Source organism: Phaethon lepturus, unplaced genomic scaffold, assembly GCF_000687285.1.
Source record: "Phaethon lepturus isolate BGI_N335 unplaced genomic scaffold, ASM68728v1 scaffold2700, whole genome shotgun sequence".
NCBI classification, from domain to species: Eukaryota; Metazoa; Chordata; class Aves; order Phaethontiformes; family Phaethontidae; genus Phaethon; species Phaethon lepturus.
The window spans coordinates 18,976-44,455 of record NW_010512431.1 but is presented as its reverse complement, the minus strand read 5'-3'; the positions used below and the strand labels follow the sequence as shown (position 1 = coordinate 44,455).

Here is a 25,480-nt window from a genome sequence, read left to right as displayed (position 1 = left end):
AGGAATGGCATACATGCATCCTTTTACTGTGCAGGCAGCCTGAAACATTTTATTGAGCTTTCACTTCACCCTGTGATCTCTGTCACTTGTTGTTATTGACATGTCCATACTCCTGTGTACAACTAGGCTTTTCAAGAGATTTAGCTTAGAAAACAACAGAATCACCGAATCACCGAATCATTAAGGTTGGAAAGGACCTTTAAGATCATCAAGTCCAACCATCAACCCAACACCACCATGCCCACTAAACCATATCCTGAGGTACCATGTCTACATGTTTTTTGAACACTTCCAGTGATGGTGACTCCACCACCTCCCTGGGCAGCCTGTTCCAATGCTTGACCACTCTCTCTGTAAAGAAATTTTTCCAAATATCTGGTCTAGACCTCCTCTGGCACAACTTGAGGCCATTTCCTCTCGTCCTATCGCTAGTTACTTGGGAGAAGAGACCAACACCTACCTCCCCACAACCTCCTTCCAGGTAGTTGTAGAGAGCAATAAGGTCTCCCCTCAGCCTCCTCTTCTCCACACTAAACAACCCCACTTCCCTCAGCCACTCCTCATAAGATTCATTCTTCAGACCCCTCACTAGCTTCATTGCCCTTCTCTGAGGGGCCCAAAACTGAACACAGTGTTTGAGGTGTGGCCTCACCAGTCCCAACTACAGGGGCGCAATTACTTCCCTAAAATTTTTAGGGGCCATGCTAATCTTCTCTGTATCGTTCCAATTTTAGTATATGTGCTGCCGAAGTGAGCACAACCTCTATGTTTGAATTTCATTTTACATTCAAGCTGAAAACTGGATGCTACAAATTTGACCAAATATTCTTAGCAAGCTTAGGAACCCTCCATATCTTGCTTGCACCTCTGCAAGCAGCAACTTCTACTGTGATTTGCCAGGGTATGGGCAGTGGCTCCCCGCTTTCTACAAAGCATCTGGAGTTGTTCAGCTGAGCAGGACCCAGCTCCCATCTATCTGGAAATGCAAAGCAGACTAAGGCAGGTCAGACTTGGGAAGTGAGGATGTGCAACTAGAGCATGGGAAGGTAAAGGCTGCCTGCTATGCAGGCTTGTTCTGTATTCGGGCAAATACAATAGAGAAAAAGAACGGATGAACTAGGGAAAAAAGGAGAAAGACATAGAAGTAGAGGTTGAAGATGAAAAAGAGAAAAAGAATGCACAGGAAAGAGTTTTGCATTATGTGATAATATAATTGAAAGTACAAAACCAGCCTACTCGCATTTTGAAACAAACAAAAGGAGAGCAAAGACTATTGTTTCATTTTGGGGGTTGTTTTTTTTGTATGGGGGTTTTTTGTGGTTTTTTGGTTATAATCTACTCCAGCACGAGCTCTATCCTTGGCTCTGTATTCCATAGGTCTGGTGTTAATAAGAACTTCACTGTTTGTTTCTGTAGAAGGCAGCCCTGAATGCCTGTAGTCTCTCAGCTGAAGCTAATCAGATGTTCTACCAGGATTAGCAATACTGGTGGCCTCTGACAAACCCTACCTCATGGTCATTAAATTCTCACACCCTGCGCACACAGGATCAGAGCTTCAGGTACCAACTAATGAGGCACAGAGAAGCATCTGCGCCTGTATTGTAGTAGAATACCAGTTAGGTTACAGTGGAGTCCCACCAACTTCAAGACTCTACTCAACTAGAAAGGGCCAGAAAGAAGGCCCAGCCAGTGGAAATATGAGGGACCTGTGGTGGAGTAGGAAAGCAAGAGCAACTGTAAAAGGAAATGGAATTGATTACAGGGGGACTACTTTGAAGGCAAACTGCAAAGATAAGTGAATCTAATGTAACCCAGAATTTGTGTCCACAGCAAAAGATCAAGGGGAAAAAAAAAAGAAAAAAGGTTTGGTAGCTCAGATTTTTAAAAAGATTGCCTGGGATCTAATCATACATTAAAAGGGGTTAGTAGATATTACAAACTGGAAAGAAAGGTACTCTACTATGTGTAATTACTTTGTCGAAAGCAGTAGACTTTAGACACAAAATTTATTTATCAGACATAAAATATATTTATGCAAAATTAAATGGCCCTCACAGAAACAAAGAAGCAAAACCTACAGACTTTTTGCAAAAGTACAGTTACATCTGTATATGTGTTAAATAAGAATATTTAACTCCTCTTCACTGGGTGTGCAATTGTGAGAGGAGAAGCAGAATTCAGTTATCAAATTATCCAGACCTCAAATTTAGGATTTTACCATTGTTTTAAAGATCTGAAATATGATTCAGAGGCTGCTATTCAAATTAACATCAAAACTAGATCCTGTTTCAGTTTTAGTGGAAGCAGCTGAGGATTCCCATTACATCTGGTTTGACTTTCTTCCCTCTAATAAATGCTGCCATTTGATCCATCTCAATGATGTAGAACCTTGAAATGTCATTCACACAACATTTGCAGAAAACAACATACAGGAGATGTGACTTTAAGATGCACTATTCTTTGTTTCTGATGCGGTAATTTGTATTTTAAACCTCAAGATTAGAAAATTCAAGAAATGTAATTAAAAACTTTCAAGAAGCAAGCACTGATTGTACTTCTTGACAAAATATTCTAAGAATCCAATGGCAACTGTAAGGGAAACGTCTGTTGAGATCAAATGCATCCCCCTAAGGGAGTGGCCTCATCAGGGCCTCAAATGAAGGTGCAAATAGCCTCACACTTTGGAAATGCAGTAGCCTCCACCATCACCTTCTTCTCCCACCCTCAAAAGTGGGCCTTTTTAGGAAAAAGGAATTAACATATGTTGACCAGATTCAGTGTATCTGTCTGCATCTCAAAGGTGAACTGTGGCGCATTCTTCCATAGACTCCCTCGGCTCTTATATTTTTCAAATATTTAAATCTTGAAAACTTTCCTCAAAATAATATTATTATTCTTTGAATGTGGGTCAGCTTACATTGCATTGCACATAGCTACTTTAATGTGGGACTGTTGTGCGATTTTTTCCTGGATGGGCAGTGCTACTGTCTGCCTCTTCTGGGAAAGAACCTAGCCAGTATCTAAGGTCTTTGCTGAAAAAATATTCAGAACTACTTCTGAGCTTTCTGGATTTGATCAAGGTGACTTGATAAGTTTGGTTTGGGCATTGACCTTGCTAGACTACCCATGAATGATGGGTGGCTACCCTCACCCCTATCCACAGGTCCACTGGAAAGGAGCTGTATAGTAGAGCAGTCCAAATCTGCACCTCTGAAGCCCTGCAGCACTGCATCATCCCTTAAAGATGGTCCATAATAGCTGTCTCATCTCAGAAGAATCCCAAATCTGAAAAGAATATCAGTATGCTCTGTGTACTTTAATTTGTGAGATTCATGGCTGAAAGTCCAAATTCTGAAATGTGTGTGTCCTATGATCCTAATTATATGAGTTCCCAGATTGTCCAAGATGATGTGTTAGTGCCTCATCATGCAGCCAGGGAGCAGACAGGCCACCCTAGGAAAAGAACTTAAAGGCTGGGGACAGGTTTTTTAATTTTTTTTTTTTTTTTTAATGTTGACATTGGTATTGATTGCTGCCAAAACCAGGCCTGAATCCCATCTTTTCACTCCATAATAATGAGCTAAGACACACAGACTGTCCAAGATGCAGAATGGCAACACCTGCCTCCACCATTCTAAGCTTGAGACTGATTTATGAGTCACCTTGTGGGATGCATGTGGGATGCATATGGGATGCATATGGGATGCATACTGCCAGCCACCAGACTTGTAGACCAGGCCCCAGAGACCAGTCTTTACCAGGAATTTTGCAGGGTTCAAGACCTCAGATTCTTCCTCAGGAATTTTTATGAAGTGCTTGATTGTAAAGGCAGGATACCTAAAATAACAGCACATACATATATACAAATAAGGACAACTGTGTGACCAGATGCAGGTCCAAGCAGGAGACCCAGACAGCGCCAATGTTCAAAAGGGTTGGCTCTTCTTCTGCACTGTGCATGCCATGTGGTCAGAATGCCAGAAAGCTATAATTGTTCCTACTTTAAAATCCGCTGAAAGCCAATGCAGCACTTATACACATTCTGCAAAATTCCATAGTCTGTGTCCTGATGGACAAAACATCTGCAATATGCTACATCAACAGTCAGAGCAGCACTCAGTCATTCATTTCAGTGCTGAAGTCCACACTGTCAGGAAAACAGCTTCACATTCTGGATCACTTCTGAGTCTTGCTGAGCTCCGTCAAAACTGGTAATCCTTTAGGAGTCAGAAAATTTATTTCCCCTTGCTATCCATAACTACCAGAGCCTCAAAATACTGGCTGGTTATGAAATTCAGACACCAGTTTTTCACCCACTTCAGAAACAGTCTGATCTTGAGGATGTGTAAGATAGTTCTGTGAAGCAACACACTATGTTTGTTAAAGACTATGTGCCTGAGCTATCACTTGTCAGCAGACTTAAATCTTTTGAACAGGTACAGCTGAAATGCCGCATTCCAACAATCCAGGATTTCGGACTAATATTAATGTAAAAGATGCTCATTACATCTGTATTTAGTTATTCTTTGTGACAACATAGTTAGTCTATCCCCCCATGATGTGCTTTCCATCTCCATTTTTTGGAGTTCTCCAAGCAGAAGCTTTGAACCGAACAGAAAAGAAAGCAAGGACAAGACCGCCTCTCCCTATAAACCATACATTTATGCCATTCCTGTTACTGGGGCCAGATACGCCTCTGTTTTTAACAAACCTTTGATTGCTGGCTCTCAGAAACCTGAAGAGCTTTTGAAATAATTCAAAGTTCTGAAATGAATCAGAAGCATGCAAGGCCAAAACAAATACTGTACATGTAGCTTTTTCCTTTTACTCTTTGTCTGGATACGTTCCTTCTTTCCAAGGTCCTTTCCTTTCAGCTAAAGCTCTTCGGATGATGTTGGTTTGACTTGAAACTTTTTGTTGCCCTTTAAACCATTGTATCTTCTTGCTCTGTGAAATCTTCCTATTTGGGTTTTTCTCCTCTTCATCAGTTTTTAGTTAACCCTTGTTTTGGAAAAGCCAGAAGCTTCTCAGGGCTGCATCCTCCTTCAGAGTGGCCAGTGATGCTGGCACCATGAAGACTGGGCTCTTTTCACCTTGGAGGACCAGTCACCTGGTGACTGATCTCTGCACAAACTCTCTGCAGCTCTTTCAGTAAGTGCAATAAAATCATTGGAGCTTCATTTGTATTGTTTGCCAGACTCTGGTCTCCCCAGCTGTCTTTTTAGCTACCTAACCTCAGAAAAAAATCGTCTTCTCTGAGTGCTCCCTACATATCCATTATCTGGAGGAAAAATCCATCTGTTTCATCCTACAGCATCTATATTTGAAACACTCAGCCTTACTTATCTTTAGCTAACTCATTCTTCTCTGTCAGGAGCTTCTGCCTGACATGCTATTTGTTTTTCCTCCATCAGAGAGATCATCTCTTCCAGCCTCTTCACTCAGTACTTCATTCATCAGCCTTTCAACAGCAAGAGGTGCTGGTGCATTTTTTCATCCTCCAAATGCTGTACCTGCCATTTGAATTTTCGGTGTGGTAATCACACCTATGTGTATGTAGCTTCTGCTTCTATTTAACATCCCCCCTCTGCTCTGCAGCTGGTTTGGTTCTGAATGAGTTCAGTTATTTTGGCAGCCGTCTTATATCCCACTTCGCTCTGAGTGTCTGCATCTCTCCAGCACATCCTCACTACTGAAAACAGAGGTTACTAATGTGCACCACTTCTGAGGGGAAAGAAAATAAAAAAGTAGTGAACACTACCAACAAGAGTTTCCTGGACTGGGCCCTCAGTTGTGATGCTTTTTTTTTTTTAATGGATAGAATCTAAGCCAATGCCAAAAAAGATGGAGTGCAGTACCATGGTATCACCACAACGAGGCATGTGATGCATTGTTTTAAAAGCAGCTGTGGCAAACCATTTTTATACTGTGCGGTATTTCTTTCGCTTTTTGTCCACCGTGGATTTTCCCAGGTTCTATTCAACAGTAAGACAGTTCAGAGAAGGTCCTTTCTTTTGCTGTGATATCTCCATGATGGAAAAAAACACAGTTAAAACCGTTTCCAGTTTTCCTCTTCCAAAAGGAATTAAGTACTGCATTATTTCTTTTGTGCATTTTCAACTACTCAGCTGCATCCTCCTGCCAACCCATGATCTTAAGAAGGTAAAAATTACTTTCATTGTGCTTTCAGCTATTCATTTTTCACAATACGAATACACCTTGATAAAATAAAGGTAACCCTGCAGCTGTGTTGTGCCTGTAGTAATCCTTCAATGACATTTGGAAGTTCAAACTCCTATGTATTAATCACTAGGACATTCAAATTCTACCTTGTGAAGGTTTTTAAGCTGTTGGGTATTTTCTTCTTCAAGGCATGAAGAAAATTCACATCGTTGCTCCAACATATTAGTTGCCCTAGGGAAGAAATTCTGCTTTACATTTTAGCAGTCCACTCCTGTATGATGATGCTGAGTAATTAGGACTTCAGAAAAACTACTGTTATGCAAAAACACTGTTGAGCATGAGAAAGGATTATGAAAGAAAATTCTGTGTGTTGGACAATTTAGTTGTTACAGAAATAGAATTACAAGCAATAATCTGCATCTTAATTATTTAACTGTGTCTCAACAATTTAATTAAACAATGCATTCAAGTGAGTTCTGTTGTGTTGTCCTCAATATATACTACCCTAGACCAACATATCTAGGATGTAAAATCCAAGAATTGCGTTTTCCAGTGGTAGACATCTCTGTGGGTCTCCACCAAGTTGGTGGGCTTTAGTTTCGTATCATTACTAGTAGAGAAGTTTGTGTTGCCCCTTTCAGACTATTCACAGTGCTTCCGAATAACTCAGGTCTCTTCTTTTCCTGCTAGACAATCCTTGAGTTATTTGGGACCTATGAGGTTTGTTTAATGTGCTATTCCTCTAAGTGGAACCAAGTTGTGTCTCCTATTTCCACTAAGATCTGTGTAACTCTATCCAACTTCTTCCCCACAAGATCCTGTATTTGCTTGGATGGTCCCAGCCATGCGCAAGCTTCCTGATACTGCTGTTTGCATCTCTAACATGTCAATCATGCCATCGTCCCTCTGCCTCTTCTCTGCTTCAGCGTCTTATCCATTGCATCCTTAAGTAGCAGCATAAGCAAGCCTTTGGGAGCCTGCAGGTCCTTCTTTTCAGACTTCTTATGGGCTCTCTTCTGAGTGTTGCAGGGTAGTTGCAGCACACTCATCTTTCTCAGTTGTTGCTTATGGCTTCCTCCTGTGGGACATGCTCCCAAAGAGGAAGGAAGATTCTGCCCGGTAGGGAGAAAAAAAAAATATAGTTCAAGCTTCAGCCTTGAAAATTTGACCAAGACATTTGTTTTCAGATACTCAGTTGTATCTTACCATTAATAATGAGTGCCAAAGCAGGACACTAGCAGTAAAAGGGAAAATGGAGATAAAAAGATGTACTGCTTCTAAGTACAGAGACAGAGCTAACTACTGACTTGCCAAAATGATAAAGTGGCAATGAAGGCCTGAATGGCAGATCATAGTGTCACCCTGCTAAAGTGTAAGATGTACAGACAATAGTAAAACATTGTATGTTACCATCAGAAAGGATGTTTCAACTGATACCTTAATAATGGCATGGAAGAGTTAATCCTGTTTTGTTGAAAGCAATTTTATGTGATTTCTGGTGGAATAGCAATGGAGTCAATTCCCTGTGCTAAAATACTAACTGTTTAATTCAGTGTGATTGTTCAATTCACAACCAGAAACAGCAAAAGCTGATTTTGTTACCGTAATTTTAATAATAATTAACTGTGGGACAGCAAATTGTTATTAAGCTCAACTGCAGTTTCGGAGTTTGTCTCAACCCTGTCTCCTTGCTTTGTCCTTCTCAGTCAATCCCCTTATTTTATAAAAAGCCCAACTGCATCCTAAATCCATTTTAAATTCTTGCCTTTTATTGCTTTGGCAGTTGACAATATAGCTCTTTTGTTCACTTCATCCCCCAAATTAAATTTCCTATAGACCAGGTCCTCAGCCAGCCTAAGCTGGCGTAGCTCTATCAACAACCACCACTCTGCTGATCCAGATGATCGAGCCCCCTCCTATTAATCATCGGTCCTTTCCCCTATCCCCCAGGCAGATTGCTTGCACGCTGTTGGCAGGGTTCCTGTATCATCTGTTCATTCACTAATAACACTGTTCAGCATTTATTGGGCCAGTCTGGCTCTCTGCACATTCAGCAGCAAAGCTTCTATTGATTGCATGATGGGGAAGCAGAATCAAGCCGTATAAAGTCGCATTACCTTGTATTCTGAGAGCTCTGTGCAAACTACAATGCAGTTAATTCACTAATGGTTTATATTGGTCTTGCTCGTGCCATAGTGAAGAGAAAATGTTTCAACACTGCTGCAGGGCGGGGTTGGTTCGCATGATCATTGTTCGGAGGATTTGAGAGTCACGTCACAAAAAGCAAGTTGTGGGCTTTGCTCCAGCAAGGACACACCTTAGTAATTGTAAGGCGCATTGCCAAAGACTTCCCTGTTAAGGGAGGTAACAGTACACAGTCTGTGTTGTCTGATTACATATTATCAAAAGATAAAAACAGGATGAAGGACAAAATATTTTTAGCAGAAAAAATTAATATGATCTCACACCAGCTTACACCATCTACAATCTTGCTTTCCATGAAGAAGAAAGCCTTACCAGGTCCATTACATTTTAAATTAAATGGTACTATAAAAGGCTAACAAAATTATTAAGATAAACCATATATGCTTTAAAGAACAGAAATGAATCATAGAATAGTTTGGGTTGGAAGGGACCTTTAACAGTCATCTTGTCCAACGCCCCTGCAATGAGCAGGGACATCTTCAACTAGATCAGGTTGCTCAGAGACCTGTCCAGCCTGACCTTGAATGTTGCCAGGGATGGGGCATCTACCACCTCTCGGAGCAACCTATGCCAGGGTTTCACCACTGACATTGTACAAAAATTTCTTCCATCTATCTAGTCTAAATCTGCTCTCTTTTAGTTTTAAACCATTACTCCTTTTCCTATTGCAACAGGTCCTGATAAAAAGTCTGTCCCCATCTTTCTTATAAGCCCCCTTTCAGTACTGGAAGGCTGCAATAAGGTCTCCCCAGTCTTCTCTTCTCCAAGCTGAACCACCCCAACTTTCTCAGGCTGTCATTATAGGACTGATTGAGATATTTAGCTCTAAATAAACTTTAAAACTTAAAATTTTGAAGAGCATTACTGGGATCTATAATGCTTTCCAAAGGCATTCAAAGCATTTTGTCAAAGACAGCAGGTATTAAAATAACAGAGTAGCTTTAAAAAATGAAAGGGTGCTTGACGTTTTGCAGTCTGTGTTTTGTTTCAGTTTTTAAATGGTGGTGCTGAATTAAACCTATCAAGAAAAATATATTCTTCACCGGATTTAAAACATACTGAGCGTTAAAAAGTATTAATTCAAATATTTTCCTTATATCACTTTTTGCAAATTAGGAAGGGCTCTGAAAAATTTGGAAAGCTCATCCATGCAGTTTTTAAGAAGTGTATTACCTTAAATTGATTAATTATCTGTAGTTATTTTAAGGAGATTATTTTAAAAGTGTTTTAAAGAGTTTAATCTTACAGCATTGCAATTTAAAGTATAGTACATGACACTATGGTGTAACAAAATGCATAATTACAGATATAATTGACAGCAAAAGAATGGCATATGCAAATATAGATACACGCAAATATGGCAATCTGATTATCACTAATATGTAAATACCCACCATGGAGACACAACCTGAGCTTAATTTGTTAGTACTGTCTAAAAAGAAAAAAGCATTAAAAAGTCAAAGAAGTGGTGTGTGGTGCCTTATCTCCTCCTCAGCCAAATTACTTCTCTCTGAACTAAGCATGATAAAAATGTTCATTTTCCTTGACCAACATTTTGGAGCATGACTTGGTTCTGTTTCCACTGTGTTTCCACTGTAAGAACAGTCTTATAGATTTAACATCCATACTTACCATATAGGCTCTTAATCCTGGGAAGATTTAAGTACAGGGCTAGCCTAATGCACAGAGCGGCCCTAGTTACTTCAGTTTGAGTTTTCTGCATGTGGAACATCAGTAAAACAGAGCCTTTGTTTTCACAGTCATTATTTTTGAGTAACCATTGTGTTCTGTTTTGACAAAATTACTTTTTACTATAGTTGCAGTTCCCTGAATACCAATATTTTTATCCAAACATATTTCTAGCCTTGATGTGGCTTCCTAATACAAGCGCATCAAATTTAAATGCAATACCATTCCAGCAAAGAATAGTACCATTCTATATAGTTCCATTTAATTTAAAAAGACCTCTGCATTGGCCAGGGACTTTTTCCCAGCAGCTCCACAAAGCTTCCCCTCAAAAGCCCACTGTCATCCTCTTCTCCCCTGTGATAACCCTACCCTTTTTCAGCATCTCGTCCCACCCTGTGGTTCTTCATGCCTCACTTCACTCTGTGCTGCGCCCTCTTCGCCCTATATCACTCACTTTCCTCTCCTCTTGCCCGGCTGAAACAGCAGAGGAGCTCGATGTGGAGTAGCACTGGGATGACTCAGTGGCTTTGCACAGGGATGACGTGCTGCTTTGGATCTCCAAGTGAGGCTGAAGGACCTGCATGTGCAGAGCACTGCTGGGAAGGAAGCTGAAGCTGGGCGAGGAGAAAGCACTGCATGACAGAGAGGTGGTTGATGAACAGCTTAGAAAAAGCATTTAGAAGTCTCACCAAGCCCTCAATAAAGGAAAAAAAAGATAAAAACAAACTCCTCCATAAGTAAATTTCATCCCTAGATATGTCCAATTTTATGGGTATTTCTTACACGTATTCCACAAAGAGCATCCGTTAGCTCCCATGGCAGCCTCAATAATCCAAAGAGCCGCAAGGTTAGCAGCCGGGAAGTATCGGATTCCTTTACTTCACACTGTTCCCTGGCATTTGTTAACTAAAAAGCTTTTAGCTTAGTTTATTCCAGAGCAAATGTATCCCTTTGTCCCCCAAAACACACGTTACTTCTTGGATCTGGAGGGCCAAAAACACTGCAGAGCAGAAGGCTGTCATCACGGCCTCAGGAGGAGAGGAGCCAGCCTCAGGCATCCCTCCGAACCCAGCGCCAGCATGATATGCTTTCTGCCTGCCACTTGATTCCGCGCCTTACAGAATCAAGACTTAAATTTTGGAGGATGCAAGTTTGATGTCCAGCTATGACAAGCGACAGTTTTTGCTGTGGAGTCCAAGCTTCCTGAAACTAGTAAAGGAGCATCTCTGGTACAAACAGAGGAGCCCTGGTTTGCTGCATTTTTCTAAGACGTAGAATGGAAAAAAATTTCCTACCTAGATATCCTCTACTAACCTTTATACTTCAGGTTCTCCAAAAGTAGAGGGTTTTCTAAATTATAAAGGAATAAGCTGCCTGTATTGATGATTGCACATGTAGCATATTACTTCAGATACAACAAAAGCTTATGTAATGTGATAAACGCTTCAGGACATGCTCTGACCTCACCAAATCATCACCTGGTGGAAACAACAGCACTCCATTGTCTTACAGGAGCTAAACTCATTTCCTCAACTAAGAATCTACTCCACTGACTTTCAGCTCCTACATCGAGCAACACTTTGTATGCATTTGCTTCTCTGTAATGTGAGTTGTATTTTCTTGACAAAAATTGAAAGTAACCGAGAAGCAGAGAGAAGAGGATCTTTTGAACACTTTTTTCACATGCTCACATGCTGCCTTTAATCACATTTGCATGCAGATGTCAGCCTTTCAAGTACAGCTTTAAGGGTGTCAGTGGTGCCAAAGCCCTGTCTTAGACTGTCACAATACTTAATCGGGAAATTATTTTTATTATGGAAACTACTTTCTTTGGCTTTTCTGCTTTAGGCTCTTCAGACATACCAGACCGATCCTGCCATGAGAAAGATGCTAACACAGCTGTATTTTTATATCATGCCTGTATTTAATGTGGATGGATATCATTTTAGCTGGACAAATGTAAGTAGTATCAGTAGTATTACTCAAAAAATTGTTCAGACAGGAAAGATTGAATGGCTGGTACATCGTTTAAAGGTGACTTTCTGTATAATCTGGTCCATCACTTTATGGCATGCAAAATGGAAGTAAATTACTCCAGTTAAAATATAATACTGAATATGTTTACCGGGGTTGGTTTGTTATGTGTACAAATAGATTTTTGCCAAAATATAGTAATATTGCTATGTAACTATTTTATAACTTATGTTAGGATCGATTTTGGAGAAAAACAAGATCAAAGAACACAAGGTTTCGGTGTCATGGTGTTGATGCTAATCGCAACTGGAAAGTGAAATGGTGTGGTAAGTCTGGAGATACTTTGGTCCACCAGGTCACATTACCCTGTATTTAATTATCCAACAGAGTAAGTACGTCAGGTCACAGCCATTGTGAAGTTCTGTCTTCCAAAGTTGAAGGTAGTTTTTCTATAAAGCCACAAGCCAGGGCTCAAATCTTCTTTCTAGCTTCTAAAAACTAAAAGTCCTGAACTTTGGAAAAACACAACTCATTACAAGTAAAAAGTTTTCATGGTGAGTGTGGCAAAAGTAAAAAAACATATATACAGCTATTCTGTATTTCTGCAATCATGTAAATAATTTGAAGCACAATATTGAGCCTGGCCCATCACATTTCAAAATTTACCTGACTACAGCTTTAGCAAACATTTCAAACTTCATTTTATTTAATTCGTCATTTCTCTGAAATGGCTTTAGCTTTGGAAATGTCAGACTTGCTTTTTTGGCCTCACAGAAAAATGTCTGAGAATATTTTAAGGCCATTATTATTACTGATTTAATAAAGAAAGAAGGTGCTTCTAAATGCATGGAGGTCCAGTTTTAAACTCCCAGCACTTCTGTAAATACTTTCATAAAAATTGACTTCAATTTCGCATAGAGAATACAGCAGTAATGAAATACTAGCAGAATATTTGGAATGGGTCCACTGAGGAAGAAATGGTATTTTATTAAGTCTTGCAGCAAGACAGTGCAACTCACACCGGAGTAAGCAGCCACACAAGTTCTGGTGCAGCAGAAAGTAACAGCACTTTGTTGTGAAATACTGCAATATATACCTGACTCTTCTGCTGACCTGCTCTCCCATCTTGAGCAACTTCCTTCACCTCTTTGTGCAGCTGTTTTCTCCTCCAGCATTCATCCACCTTCCTTATCTACATTATGAACTTGACAGACAGAAATTGTGTTTGCATAGTGCTAACGCAACAGCCCCCCCTTCAGCCCGTCCCTCTTCCACTGGAAGTCTCTAGATGTTTCCACAATACTCTGGTTGCTTGCAGTAGGAGTAAGCATTGTACAGTCTGGCTTGCAGCAAATGGATTCTTTAAGTAGATTTTTGAAAATTGTAAGGCTAAAAGTGAGTGTAAATAGTCTGCCTAGGGCAATTACAAATGAGGTGAGAGTAAACAGAAGCATATATGCAATATAGTATGGACTTGTGAAATATGCTTCCAGGTTTTTTCTGCTCTGCTCACAGTAAGGAGAGGACTGACACAGAAGCTTGTGTTAGCTGAGAATCCCTCCACTACAGAAGGTAGTCCCAGGGCTGCTATCATGATCTTTAAGGCAATTTTATGCAGCAAAAATAATGTAAAAATGAACCAAAGTCCTGCATCACTGTTACCATCTTTTACCTAAGTGTGTAATTCACAACTGCAGGTGTTCTGGGGACATAAATCTGCTGTTCAGAAAATAGCCACTGGCATAGCTGGAATGAACAGTTCTCTTACCAAGTCTTCAGAGCCATATTATGGTTACTTATGAGCGCAACATTAATACTAACACAGTGCATTTTCTTTCTAGTCCTAATGAATATTTCTTGGGTTCAAAACGCTCTGCTCCTCCCTCTTCTTGCTCCCCAGCCACTGTATTAAAGCACACTTTTTTACTCAGTCCTGAAAATGTTTCCTTAGTTTTCAGTAAAAAACATTTTTTCTAGGCTGAGTGAAACTGTAACAATACACACATGCATTGTGTGTTGTAATCCACTACTTGTTGCATTTCTCCCCTGCACTAAACATGAAAGACAGGTCCCCACCCCAAGTTTCACAAATAAAAATTAATTGAAGGTTGCTCATCACCCCATCAAGCACATGCTCTGCTTCCCACACCGGACCCCAAACTCCATCTGGTTCTCTATTTTGCCAGAGAATAAAGAGCTCTTTCATGAACTGGGCTGACCAGTGCTCAGAAGATCCTCATCTGGCACCCCACATTCTCATTAATCTGACACTAAATGAGGCAGAGAAGAATCTGGACCATATCACACTTTGAGGCTTGTATGATCATGGTGTGTTTAACATTTAATACTGCATATGCTTATAAAAACCTTTTCATTCAGTTCAGTCGCACTTACAGTTTGCAGGCAAGGCTTGAACTTCACTGCGGGGCTTCCATGCAGGTATGTTTGCTGCAGTGAGCTAGTTGGGAAAGATAACACAGCATCCCTTCTGCTTTCCTCTTCCCTTCTAGTGTAGGACTTTGATGTAAGCTTTATGATGTTACTCCTGTATTCTCTAGAGACCAAGAAAAGGGCCATATCACTGATTGTGGCAGATTTTGCTTTGCAGCGCCCTGTGCCTAACACAGTGCACAGAAATTGCACATAGACCCGGGTGAATACTGACTGCAAGATCTCTTGGTAGAAATGCCCCTTGCTATATATATTTATGTGCAATATCTAGCATAATAGTTTAACGTTTATTAAATAAATAGCAACTTTAAAGCTAATAAGGAGGTACTTAGAACTAAATTATGTCATAGGGCAAATGTAGTTAAAGAGGTTGGCTCCGAAGCCCACAGGACAGGAGCAGTGGGAATTAAAATTTCCAGTGCATCCCAATTCCCAATGCACCCCATTGCTCATTGAGAACAGTACCCCATACTGACAAAAGAAGTGGCTGCAAGGAAGTTTGAGAATCATGCTCCAGCTCATCCATCCTCCCTGTCTTCCTTCTGTACCAAAGCATTAGTTTTATCAGTCTCTGCACACATTTCCTTTGTACATTTGATCTCATGATGGATGTTGGAGGATACTTGTCCTCCCCTGGTATGCTATTAGGTACAAATATAAGGCAGCATGGTGACATTTTATGCATTTCCATTTTCTTCTCATGACTGTAACTCAGAAATTTCAGAGGAATGGATACTTACTGTATCTTTTTTTCCTTCTTGTGGAAGGAAAAAGGAACATCCAGTATGAAAACTGAGGATATCCTTACATTATCCAAGGCCACCATGAAACCCTCTCTTTTTACTACCAGGTAGCTTCACTTAAGGAGAAGCGTTAACTACAGCTGGGATTGCAAGTGGCTCACTACCATAGGCTGGGCAGTTTAGAGAGTCTTTTCTTCACTAAAAGTCACTAAACTGAGTCATAGTTTACCATTGGGTCATTTTACTGTTAGCTTGTAGGATTCTGCTGTTTATTAACAGCAATATGATGTCCATTTTCATTATTCAGTATACAACACTGTTACAGGAGATGAAGTATCCATTAAAAAAAGCAAAGGCTCCGGAAGCTCTGCTAAATAGTTCTCCTTTAGCTATGTTAACTGACAAGACATCGAGGCAAAGTGCTCTTGGGATTTGGATGACTTGGTGGCCATCTGTTCTGCAGGGAGGAGACCATCTGCCCTCTATATAACCCATCCATATCCACTGCAATCTAAGCACTAATACCTCTTGAAATCCCCACCTGTGGCCACTAAATGGTAGCCTCAATTTTCATATTACAAATGAAGCTGCAGCATGAAATTCTTTTACTTTTTAATTTTAGTGGCATTAGGTTGATTGCGTAATCCTGGTTTAGCTCGTATTATTATGCCCTCTCACACGCCGTTCCTGTTATTTGAGGATGGCAGTACTTACTACACAAATGAAAGCTAATAAAACACTGCTTTTGTAAGTCCCTGATGACACCAGAGAATATTGCAAACAAACTATTATTATTCTGTGGGTCAGTGTAAAACATGCAGCATTTTGAAATCACAGTGGATAAAAGAGCGGAGTGGATTTGCATAAATATTGCTCTTTTAGGCCCAGGCCCTAAACCGTAAATGAGACAGTGGCTTAGATCCAGAATTGCTAAATGATAAAGGAGCCGCTGCCAGATCTCCTTTTCTGAGTTTCATCTTTCAGTACTTCATGGGATATCACATGCAGACTACACTTCTGCAGCTTACTGCCACCTAAGCAGCTTGACGTGGTGAAAGGTAACCTCACAACTGAACCCCTGACCCAAACTTGAAGGAAAAATAAGCCCTGTGCAAACTGAGATTATTTCTATTTTAGCTAACTGAGCCATCAACCCATGTAATTTTTTTCCCATAAGGTTTGCAAGAGTAAAAATAGGCAGTAGTCAGGGACAATTCTCATGTTTTAAACCAATATCTGAGATAATGCCCGCTGAGGTAATCTACCTACCATTGTAACCATCACTGTAGTAGCTAGTAGGTTAAAATGCTCTTAAAGGCTAGATTTGTCTTGGCAGTGACTAGAGAAAGAGGTATAGTACTCTGATTTTGAATAGATCAACTGAGACCCTTCAACAGTTTTAATACTGGAATATTATCATAAAATGTGCCACTCATATGGAAAGCCAGGGAAGAAAATACAATGAACTCAGGCTCTCCTTTGGGTTAAAAATATGTCCTCTGGGGAGAACTGTATGTAGTTGGCCAACTGGCAACTCGGTGTGTCTACTAGATGATCGAGCAGATTGCTGTACTGAGGTCCCACTGGCTCATGCCTTTTAGTCACAAGAAAGAAATTTTTTAATGGCTTTTCACACCTTTGCGCACAGGCCTACACAGGCTGAGCCAGAAGTTGACCCTTAGAAATGCTCTGTGATCATTTACCATCAGCTTTCTCTTTCAATCTCTAGATGAAGGTGCTTCATTTCACCCATGCGATGACACCTACTGTGGTCCCTTTCCTGAGTCAGAGCCTGAAGTAAAGGCTGTTGCTCATTTTCTCCGCAAACATCGGAAACAAATAAAAGCCTATTTGTCCTTCCATGCATACGCACAGATGCTGCTGTACCCTTACTCTTACAAATATGCAACTATTCCAAACTTCAGCTGTGTGGTAAGTACATTAAAACTTGGGAGAATATGCTTCCCTATATAATAATTTTTGGTATATTTTGTTTTGAGAGGAGGCTTGTTTCTTCAATACTTTGCACATATTTAATATTGAGCAGTGTTTATTCTGGATCCACTTGCAATCTCATTTCTGGTTATATAACCTTCACTCAAATTGAGTCAGCAGTAATTTGATTAAAATGGTATAGTGCCTTCCATCCATCAGTCCCTTTAAATTACTTTATAGGCTAAATCCCTGGGTTTTAATTACAGTTATTAGCATTTTATTTAATTAACTGTAATGGGAATTATGTAGTTAAATCCTTGGACATCTAGCTGAAATTCTGTCCCTTCATGCTCAGAACTTAAACACCAGAAGCACAAAGAAGAACATCTTCCATTTTATGAACAAAATAAAATCAAAATAGTTTATAATTATCAATTAGAGGAGAAATCTCATCAATGTCACCAAAAGTGAATCTTCTATTGCTTTATGTATCATCCTGCTCAGACATAGTGGTTTTGCCCCTTAAAGACAAGCAGCTAATTAACATCAGGTGCTTTAGAGTTTTTGTCTATTAGAAGAATAAATTAGTAAGAGTAGATTTTTGGTGCAAGCCTGTTGATTTACAAATATGTACATTTTATGTATTCCATGCTCATTCAAATGCAGGAGATCTAGTCCCTCTGCTCACAGTTTGAGGTCTGTTTTTAGCCAGCCTCCTGTACATAAAATCCTCTCTATAGCTTATTCTCTTAGGGAAATGTGGCTCAAGCCTCACTTTCTGTTTTGTCCTGCTCACAGACATACATTACACCAACCTACTAGTAGCAAGCCTCTTTCTTTTGCCCTCAGTCCCCAGTAAAATTACATTGTCCATACATCTCCTATTTTCACTTTGAAAGTTGCAGTGACCTTTAACTTACTAGTTCAAGCTAGTTTACTCCAAAGGGAACTTAACTGCATCTTAGATTTATCCTGTGCCGAATAAATTATGTTGTTAGTCCCTGGACCTTGGCTGAAGTTTCACTCAGCTGCCCTCTTGGGAGGCTGAGCAGCCAGCACTCCACAAACTGAACTCTGTCTGTGTGGGTTTATTTCTGTTAAGACACATAATTTCAGCAGCTACTAAAAATTCCCCTGCCTGATGTCATTCTTGGGAAAGGAGCAAATTAGAAGTTAACTAAGCAGCCAGAGGAGCTAAAAATATGAGACTTGTGGGGACTTGCCACCGAACCTTGCACTGACTGTGAATGAATCCATGAGCCTTCTTTTTACTCTACATTCTCCACCCTCTTCTGGGGAGTGGCAAAGAGAAAGGAACTCCCCAAGTGAATTGGTGACAGTTACTTACCAAAAAACATAGACTAGGAACTTAAACCACAGTATCTCATTCCTTTGAAGACCAGCAGGTGCAATAATTGTTTTTTAAGAAACATACAACACAGCAGAAGTTAAAGACCTGCTATGACGAAGAATCAGCATCTCCTCTGCAAGTAGATGATTATTGGGTATCTGATGAAAATATCCAGAGTAACATAAGGCAATAGCAGACACTGTGTCAGGAAATTAGAATCATAGTCTCATAGAGTCATTCAGGTTGGGAAAGACCTTTAAGATCATCAAGTCCAACTGTTAACCTAGCAGTGCCAAGTCTACCACTAAACCATGTCCCTAAGCACCACTTCTACATGTCTTTTAAATACCTCCAGGGATAGTGACTCAGCCACTTCCCTGAGCAGCCTAATATCCAGTCTAAACCTCCCCTGGTGCAACTTGAGGCTGTTTCCTCTTGCCGTATCACTTGTTACTTGAGAAGAGTAGGGAGAAGAGACTGACAGCCACCTTGCTGCAACCTCCTTTCAGGTAGTTGTAGAGAGCGATAAGGTCTCCCCTCAGCCTCCTCTTCTCCAGGCTAAACAATCCTAGTGCCCTCAGCCGCTCTTCATAAGACTTGTGCTCCAGACCCCTCACCAGCTTCGTTGCCCTTCTCTGGACACGCTCCAGCACCTCAACATCCTTCTTGTAGTGAGGGGCCCAAAACTGAACACAGGATTCAAGGTGCGGCCTCACCAGTGCCGAGTACAGGGGCACAATCACTTCCCTCCTCCTGCTGGCCACACTATTCCTGATACAGGCCAGGACGCTGTTGGCCTTCTTGGCCACCTGGGCACACTGCCGGCTCATGTTCAGCCGGCTGTCAACCAAATTCATTGTAATGAAAAAGAGTCTCTGAGAGTTTTCACACGTACCAGTAGATCTTCAGTACATGTTGTTCTTGTTGCTCAAGGGCTATTTCCATTCTGAGACTGAGAGTAAGTGCCTCTGAGTACACATACTCTATCTTTCCATCCACAGCTTTTAGACCAAAGGAACCCAGTTTTTGATGTGGAGTAGGTGTTCCCCAGGTTTGAGAGACCTTGGATCAGGCTTCTCATCAGAGGGAGCGGAGCACAGACCTAAAGGGACAAAAACAGACACTGTTCTAGACAACAGTCCTGGACAAATGGAAGCCAAATCCCAATTCTAAATATTTTGCCAGTATTTGGACTCTATATTCCTTTTCATTGCAGTGAGTCAAAAAGAACAGGGAGATTGGAATAAGAAACTGAAGTAATTTCCTGTTATTTAGAAAGCTCGTTATGGGGATCGTAGTGAAAATGAATGGAAAACTGTTGCTTATTTTTTTATGTGTTTTAATATTTGCCTACAGCCAAAGACTCCACCACCTGATGGATCCTAAATGAATAGTCTTTAATATTTCAAGTGTCTAAAATGGTGACTTAGGCTGAGGTTTCAGATTCTCCGGTTCTCTTGGAAATTAGAGTGAGCTGGCGAGTTGCAGATCCCTGTTTCCTGCTGCTGATGGAACAATTTCTGTTGGTCTACATGGACTGTGTACAGTTCAACTGTAGGACTCCACATGCATAGCAGATAAATAACATTTGGTGCTAACAGGGGGCCACAATTAATCCTGAACAGAAGAAAGGATGTTTCTGTCTGGGTCGTATCCTTCTACTGAGCTGTCAGTCACCATTTTGATTAAAGTGTTCAATTATTCAGAGTTGCTTTGAAACCCGAGAGCTGTGTACTGATCACAACATGCATGTTCTGTTCTAATTTAGGCACAACTCCCTTATTAACACTCTCCTAAAATTTGTTCTTTTAAGATACTTAAAATGGAAGTATACTTTTAGATTGAAAAAAACAGCAGAAACATTCATCCACCTCGAGAGTTTTAAATTTCACGTACTTTTCATCCCTTTTCTTCCTGTACAGTTGTTTGCCTTAGTGTTTGCAGTGAACTTAATATAGCGTGACTGAGTTTGTGTAGGTCTTTGTAAAAATCTGGTAATTTTATGTGAAATTTTCTCCTTGAGGGTGTTCAAAACTGGTTGCTCGAATTTATTCAGGATCTAACCTGCACAGCATGATGCAGTTGAGAATTGTCCCCTTCTTTGGGCACATAACACCAACAGTGGAAGCAAGTAGCACCCCTCGAGGCAAAGAGCATCGAGTTCACAGAGCCCAGGGATGCCTGCCTACATGGTGGACATGGACTTGGATCACTCCCGGTCTCGCCTCCAGAAGGCTGCTGCCTCTGCACAGAACCCAGTGCTGTTGTGCTGGTTTTAAATAGGCATTGCCAAACTATTTCTTCAGAAAGATTTCAACAGGGCTTGCTTCTGTTGTCTCATTGCTGTACAATGCAGAGGGGGTCCTCTCCTTTGTGGCTATTTCTCCTTTCCATGAGGCGTTTACCATGGCATTGCTCTCCACCCGCCTCAGCTCCCTCAGCTGGGACCTGCCTCCCACTCCCTTGGTGTCAGGCCTGTTGTCAGGCCATTCCAGCTCCACACCATGGCCCGGGGATGGTAAGCGCAGCTGCTTGCCGAATTTCTGGTGAGAAACTGAGCCTGGTGGTCGGGGCTTCAGTGCAGGCACCAGACGACAGCCCCAGCTTCAGCTGGAGCTCCCCACTCCCCAGAGCCCTGCAAGGCCTCCCTGCCGCCACCATGGCCTCACACTGCAACTGCACCACCCTCACGGTGTCCAACAGCCCCGACCCCATCATGGGTCTTGTGTGTCATGACTCTGACATGTCAGAAGCTGAGGCATCTGTAAGAGGAGGAAGAGTCCCAAGTGACAGCACTTCCCACTTCCTCGGACCTCCTTCCACCTCCTCAACTTTGGTGTTAGGGCGAGCCAGAAGTTACCCCTCACACCGGCTGGCGACCACATCCTGACAGGGCAGAAGCTCCCAGCAGCGTTGACTTCAGTCACTCTCTTGTGGAGGTGGCAAGAGGAAGAGAAAGGGCAAGCTGAAAATGTCGGAGTCTCCGGCACTATCATCCCTGTGCTGAGAAAAAAACAAACAAACAAAAAATCTAGTCATGCCTAATGGATTTTTATAATGGAGTAAAAAAGTTCTCTGCCATTTGCTAAGAGCAGTTCTCAGTGTAAAACAAACTCTCCAAAGTCCTACTTCCTGGCCAGTAAAGGAAAATTAACTTTTTTTTCCCCTGGAATGACATTTTCAAGCAGTTTTCTCTGGCTTCTCTACTCGGGTGGACAAAGACCCACAGCAGGTACGCCTGCAGAGTTCAGACCCAGGATTAAGCCAGAACCATCAGAGATTCAGAAGTGGAATTTTCCTCCTTCCTTTTTCCCACTCTGCTCACTGAACCACTGTGGGGTGTCACCAAGAGATCATTTCTGCTTCACAAGCCCAGCAGAGATGAGGTTTAGTGGAGTGGGAAATGTATCCACAGGAACTGGCAGAAAATGCATGTGTGGCTTTAAACTGCATAAAAAAAGAGATTATTTCATCTCATGGTCTCATATGTTGCCTAAATTTGTTGTGTCCCTGAATTGGTATATATACCTATAATTACAAATACTTAATGGCTGAGCATTCACAGTGCAGTGAGCTTCTTTAAGCCATGAAAATGTCTAACCAAGTTTTTCAGGGAATTAGGGAATTTCTGTCAATAAAAATAAATAATGCATTTATCCCTTAAAATAATTTTAAATTAGCTGCCATGGACTCACAGAACAGAGCATTGCGCTGGAAGTCAAGAATCCATAGCCCAGGTTCCAATCCCATTACAGTCTTTAATTCAAAGTCTAATTTATGTATTTGTTTTTCTCCCCCACATAGGAATCAGCAGCCTATAATGCTGTTAACGCTCTTCAGTCAGCCTATGGTATACGATACAGATACGGTCCTGCCTCTAGCACTTTGTGTAAGTTTTCCTCTGGCACAGGTTTGTGACTTTGACCTACCTATAGTAAGGAGGAGATTACCCTTATTATAACAAAGAAAGCAAACACTGTTTCAAGTGAACTTTGTTCCAGTTGTGGATGGTGAGGAAGGCGGAAGATGAAGTTTTGTAACTGATTCAGTCAGCTGATTTCGGTAAGATTAACTCAACTGATGCAATAGAAGAGATTAAAATGCAACGCATTTGAGAGAAGAAAGCCAGCAAATAACATGTTCAGAACATATAAAAATAAAATGGGGGAAAAAAAAGATAAAATAAGATCTTAAAAAGCATATCTTTATCAGATACTGTAAATGCACTGCTAAGTTATAAAGTATTTGGGAGGAAATAATTCAAAGTAGGTTTCATTTTTCACCATTACTTTGCATCCCCTTCTGTGCAATTGTGATAGATACAGCTATTCATAGAGCTCATTCTAAAATTTAGGGTGATGTCTTTAAAAGCTAGGTTTCAAATGTCTCTGTGTCTAGATGATGATAAATGTATCTTTACAACAGTATCTTTATTTGGACATCTTTCATTTTTCAGAGAGTGGTTTCAAATGCATTTTTCCCTATAACAAAAGATCTTTAAAGTATACCTTTTAAATATGTAACAACATTTGTCAGGCAAGCTCTCCATATAGACAGGTAAGAGAAAAAGAAGTTCGATAGGTTTCAATGAGACACTTTTTTTTTTTACTGAAACTATGAGGCCTGGATGCTCTCGGTAATGATAAAAGACTTTGAAGAGGTGCGAAGCTTAAGTAAATAACAAGATTTTTCACAAGTAATCTCCTGCATCTCCTCTGCTGTTGCTGTGTTTCAGCTAGAGCTTCACTTTATTGTGGGCCTCCACTGACAGCACGGTCAGCATCTCATGCTCATTACAGTGCAGTGAGTCGCTATGTCAGAGGAAGAGCAGTGTGAATTCATGCCAGAATTGCACAGAAGACAGCAGGCCACATGAGAGATGGATCTTTGTATAAACATAAGTGTCTTGGGTAATCAACATATGGAGATAACGAAAGCATAAGAAGCACACTTCCTTGGGAAGGTCTGTTAATATTAGACACCACCTATGCAAGTGCTCTCATGCTGTAAGGAAATGGTGAGAAAACAGGACAGAAATGAAAAGCATTTCAAAAGCACTTTGAAAAGGAGAATGTAGACTATTTTATAAACTTTGTCCCTTCCCCCTGCAAAGGAATTGCCTAAAAAACCCAAGTGAAACCTTAGGAGTGTGCAGAGCTCCAGTCGAGCTGGGAGATCTTTGCAGAAGCAAAGCTTTATACTGCACTCGCCTGGGGACAAAAACAATTTGGGGCTTTATTCTAAATGTTCTCTTTTATTAAAGTTTTGCTTTACACAAAGAAGTCCATTGTCGATTTTTTTTCCTGTGAAAATCAAGGGTCTAACCCATATTGTGCTGAGCACCTTTCACCAAGTGCTGGCTACCCATGCCCTTCTCTGAAGGGTGTTCAGGATCGGGGCAAGAAACAAGCTGGCGTTGCAAGTGTATTCACTGAGCCCTGGAGACAAAATGCCACAAGAACCCTCTGGTGCTTTCAACATGACCTACATTTAACCTTTTTTAAAATTTTCTCTGGATTCCCTCTTTCAGATGTGAGTTCTGGTAGCTCTATGGACTGGGCCTACAAAAATGGCATCCCCTATGCATTTGCATTTGAGCTGCGTGACACCGGCCATTTTGGATTTTTACTTCCCGAGACGCTGATCAAACCAACCTGCACGGAGACCATGCTTGCAGTTAAAAATATAACTCTTCATCTGCTGAAGAAATGTCATTGAGAGCTATTTCTGGGAGCTGGAAGTGAGCTTTTTACTCCCAGTGCTGATGCCTTTCAGTGTGCTCAGTTGCCATTCTAAGCTTGGCCACTTCAAAATTACAGAAGCTAATGGGAAATATGATATTGTTTCTACCAGATTTACTGGGTGGGAAATGGAAAAAATCATTTAATATCTGCTCTACAAAAGTCCATAAAGTTGATATCCTAACTCAGTTAGCAGTTTGGTGTAAAATAATCTGTTCTTTTTGCAATAAAGCTTCGATTCTGCAGTTTCAGTGGGGCAGATCCAGGTCCACATACAGGTGCCTGAAATAAAATTCCACTTCCAGACAGTCCCTGGCCTTATTCCTTTTCCTAACAGGAAGACTTAGGGGAAGTCTCTTGAACCAAGGGGTAAAGTTTGCATTCATATATATGTATTCTGTGACCCGACACAGGCCTGTATCTACAGCAGCAAACAGTATATAATTGCAGCTGGCTGCACTGCAAGTGGCAATGTGGCTTCCTTCTGCATGTATGCATACATATGTATATGCACTTTTGTGATTTTTTTTTCATGTAATGCGAGAATTTGATCCAAGGTTTCCTTTAACTGTTCAGAGAAACTTATTTTCAAATGTATATATTGGGGTGGACTCAAAATCAACATATTACCCTTGAAAATGTAACTTTCCTAGAGATGTGTAAGACTTATAATCAAATATTACTGAGATATACAATATGCTGCTTTATGGAGAGGCAAAGCGACTTGCCATGACTTGGAACCTGGGAGCCGGCAGTCAACTGGTGCATCTGGGTTCCGCTGTATTCGGTGTCTGCCCATTTCTACCAGCCAAGGATCTAGCCTTAAAATGTAATCAGCTGATGTTAACTGATGTTTTATTTATTCAGTATTCTTGCAGTGAATTCTGCAGCTTTATGGCTATGTGTCTGTTCTTCTTGGAAGTCATACTTTTTGCATGTTTTAAAGGAATTAATAATAGATTCTTAAGTGAGCCGGAGGTGAAAGCAGAAGCTTTACAGCTGAAATACAGTGAATAAGAACCATGTTTGAAAGAATATTAATGAAAGCACAGAGAATATAACAACTTGTTGAGGGTTTTTTTGTACTTTAAAAATACTATTTTTTTTATCTTATATATATAAGCATATATTTTACTTTATTAATTTTGAGTTTAATGTTATGCCATAGCATGTTAAATAAAACATATTTGTTAATAAAATCATCAAAG

The 25,480-nt window shown here is 40.7% G+C and overlaps 1 protein-coding gene across 1 annotated transcript in view; it reads left to right on the top strand.

Moving 5' to 3' along the window:
- The window catches only part of CPA6 (carboxypeptidase A6), a gene marked incomplete at its 5' end in the record, with an annotated part of 32,220 nt that extends 7,971 nt beyond the window's left edge, over positions 1 to 24,249 (top strand). The window contains 5 exons of the mRNA XM_010286878.1: positions 11,926 to 12,036; positions 12,287 to 12,377; positions 16,975 to 17,177; positions 22,336 to 22,420; positions 24,062 to 24,249. Coding sequence (XP_010285180.1) covers positions 11,926 to 12,036; positions 12,287 to 12,377; positions 16,975 to 17,177; positions 22,336 to 22,420; positions 24,062 to 24,249 — 678 coding nt within the window. The remainder of the gene's footprint in view (positions 1 to 11,925; positions 12,037 to 12,286; positions 12,378 to 16,974; positions 17,178 to 22,335; positions 22,421 to 24,061) is intronic.
- Positions 24,250 to 25,480: the final 1,231 nt, after the last annotated feature.